This window comes from Acyrthosiphon pisum, chromosome X (assembly GCF_005508785.2).
Source record: "Acyrthosiphon pisum isolate AL4f chromosome X, pea_aphid_22Mar2018_4r6ur, whole genome shotgun sequence".
In the NCBI taxonomy this organism is placed as follows: Eukaryota; Metazoa; Arthropoda; class Insecta; order Hemiptera; family Aphididae; genus Acyrthosiphon; species Acyrthosiphon pisum.
In genome coordinates this window covers 46,652,483-46,655,241 of record NC_042493.1, presented here as the reverse complement: position 1 = coordinate 46,655,241, position 2,759 = coordinate 46,652,483, and the positions used below count along the sequence as shown (strand labels likewise).

The 2,759-nt window shown below is 26.0% G+C and overlaps 1 protein-coding gene across 1 annotated transcript; it reads right to left on the bottom strand.

The window, feature by feature from the left end:
• Nucleotides 1–704: 704 nt before the first annotated feature.
• On the bottom strand, nt 705–2,753 carry LOC107882679. Its single transcript, XM_016801378.2, has 4 exons — nt 2,736–2,753; nt 2,476–2,663; nt 1,402–1,564; nt 705–1,335 (listed from the first exon to the last, which is right to left on the bottom strand). Exons 3-4 carry the CDS (start codon nt 1,517–1,519, stop codon nt 995–997), a joined length of 459 nt encoding a protein of 152 aa, XP_016656867.1. The 5' UTR covers nt 1,520–1,564; nt 2,476–2,663; nt 2,736–2,753; the 3' UTR covers nt 705–994.
• Between the last annotated feature and the right edge of the window lie 6 nt (nt 2,754–2,759).

Genomic DNA, 2,759 nt, shown 5'->3' with positions numbered 1-2,759 from the left:
TTTTTTATTTATTTAAGTAGATTTGTAGTCAATTTTAAAGTTTTTTTTGAAAGTCTTTGTGGCATTTGTGGCATTTTGCATTTTTTTTATAGAATTGTTTGTCATTTACACCGAAAGAAAAACCACAATCATAATAATAAAAAACTATGTTAAATTGACAATAATCTTGTTAATATTGAGCCAACAAGATTTTGTTATCAATTTGATGATTTTTATTGTTTTTCAAACAGTCTTGTTTACCTAACCAATATACATTGTTAATCATACAGTTTCTATTGTGAAATCAACAATCATTATATGATTGGTTATATTAATTTGTATTGTAGAGTCAACCAACATATTGTTAATTAGGTATAAAGTCTCTTATTTAACCAACCAATATACATTGTTAATCATACAGTTTTAGTTGTAAAATCAACAATCATTAAAATATTATTGGTTATATTTTTATTGTAGAATCAACCAACATATTGTTAATTAGGTATAAAGTTTCTTGTTCAACCAACCAATATACATTGTTAATTATACAGTTTCTATTATACCATTAACAATTATTTTAGGATTGGTTATAATATTTTGCTTGTAGTACCACCAATAAACACAATATTGTTTAATCATTGGATATTTGACATTATACTTAAATCATTCACCAACAGCATTACAAATAAAAAAACTCAATATTTATAGATTCAAAGAAATATGTAACATATATTTTGTGTGAATAAAAAGTTTCTGAACAAATGACTAAAAATGATACCTAGTTATAATATTATATTTCCATATATTTAGAACTTAACAAATTTATATTAGAAAAAGAGTAGGATAATTATTAATTAATGAGTAATACTAGTTACAAAAAAATAATTAATTTTGTCTTAAATCGGATAATATTTGTCCAAGAGTATGACACGGTTTATCAAATTTTGTGTTTAAATTGTATAAATATTTTTGAATAAATAACCAAGTAATAGAGGATTCAATTGGATACTCTAAGTTAAACAAATGAATCAATTTGAAACATAAGTACATCAATCGCATTAATTATTGAGAACACTTTATATTTTATAGAATCAAAGAAAACAATTGTTTCTTTTGGATGTGTTGGTGAACCAACTATTAAGATAAACGGTTGAATAGGATTGTTTTCATTGCGCCGTAGAGTGATGTATTCCTCAATTTCACAAACCGAATTCTTAAAAATCATGAAGCTATTTTGTGAATCTTTAATAGAGTGTTTCACTTGGTTTATTTTGCCATTATGATCTCTGGTGACTTTTTTAGATGTCGGCACAAAAATGGCATGTAATAAATAAAACATAACTGTATTCGTTTCATCTGAAAAATTAAACATACAAAAATAAATTTCTAATAAATATGCTATTTCTGAGTAAAAATGTTTACTTTGACTTATGTCTGGAGTATCCTTTATACTTTCTAATAATTTGCGGCTTGAAGAATCTTTGATTTTCTCATCAATCAAGTTCATTATTTGTTTGGATTTTTCCTCAAATGTGGTCATCAAGTCCTGACAGTCTGGATATAATGTTTTGAAGTCAATATCAACCTAAAATGTTGTTTTAAATTTCTAATCATTTAAAAGCAGTTTATGCATTTTATAACAAATATGTAAACAGGGTGTCCTTAACAAATTCAATAATTTATATCAAAACATTGTTTTATATTTTTTTTATTGTTAAAATTTGGGTGTTATTATTTTTTAATCATTGGTAATAGGTACTGTTCTAAATTCATACAACCCTACAGATTTTAAATTACATACATATTGATATAATATATTGTATCTTCTTAGGTAATAGGTATATTATTATCTGTGATTATTACTTATTTTAGTAGCTACTTTTCAAAGCATTTTTTTAATTAACTTCACTAATTAATTGAAGTTAAGTTAAGGGGATTGGTGGCGGTGATTTTCTGTCTTTGTCTAACACACGCGCAACATAGGATTATAGACGTGTTCTATTTCCAACGTACCGATTAATCTAGTGAAGCGATAAAAATTCTGAAAACAGATTTGAATTTGAATAATTTCATTATTTGGAGAAGTTTAAATCAAAAAATCAAAAATGTAGACTGACCAATCTCTTGCAGACTTGATGAAAATTTCAAATCTGTTTTCAGAACCCTTATCGTTTCACTAGATTAATCGGTACGTTTGAAATAGAACACGCCTATAATCCTATGTTGCACGTGTGTTAGACAAAGACAGGAAATCACCGCCACCAATCCCCTTAAGTTAATAGTATTTGTTTACTTAATTTAAACTTAATCGATGTACTAAAATGTCTATTAACTTCGCTTTTAATTTAATTGAAAGAAAAAATACCTAACTTAACTGAGTCAAAAAATATCATTAACTTTCCTAGCCTTGATTATTTTTAACTTTTTTTTTATAAATACATTTTTTAATAAAAGTTAACGTTAACTGTGTTTAACACAAAAGATATAGGTACTTACAAGTCGGTATCCAAGAGGTAATTTAAAACTATTCCAGTCACTAATTATGTCACTTGTTGAAGTTGCTTTTTGAATTTCGTTTAACCTAAACTTTGTTGTTGCCTTCCAATTACGTTCAACTTCCGGAAATGTACAATTTTTGTCATTTTTAATTTGATCCACTATGTAATTGATGTCTTTTTCTGGTTCTGATGCATATCACAAATGCAATAAGTAAAAACACATCATAGGTATTAGGTAGTGAGTGAAAAATATCTTACCAAAATCTATACAATGTTTGCGAC

Coding starts and splice junctions, on each gene's coding strand:
- LOC107882679 (XM_016801378.2), bottom strand. CDS start 1,519: ATGACCACATTTGAGGAAAAATCCAAACAAATAATGAACTTGATTGAT. Junction 1,336..1,401: donor TACTCCAGACATAAGTCAAA/GTAAACATTTTT, acceptor TTAATTTTTCAG/ATGAAACGAATACAGTTATG.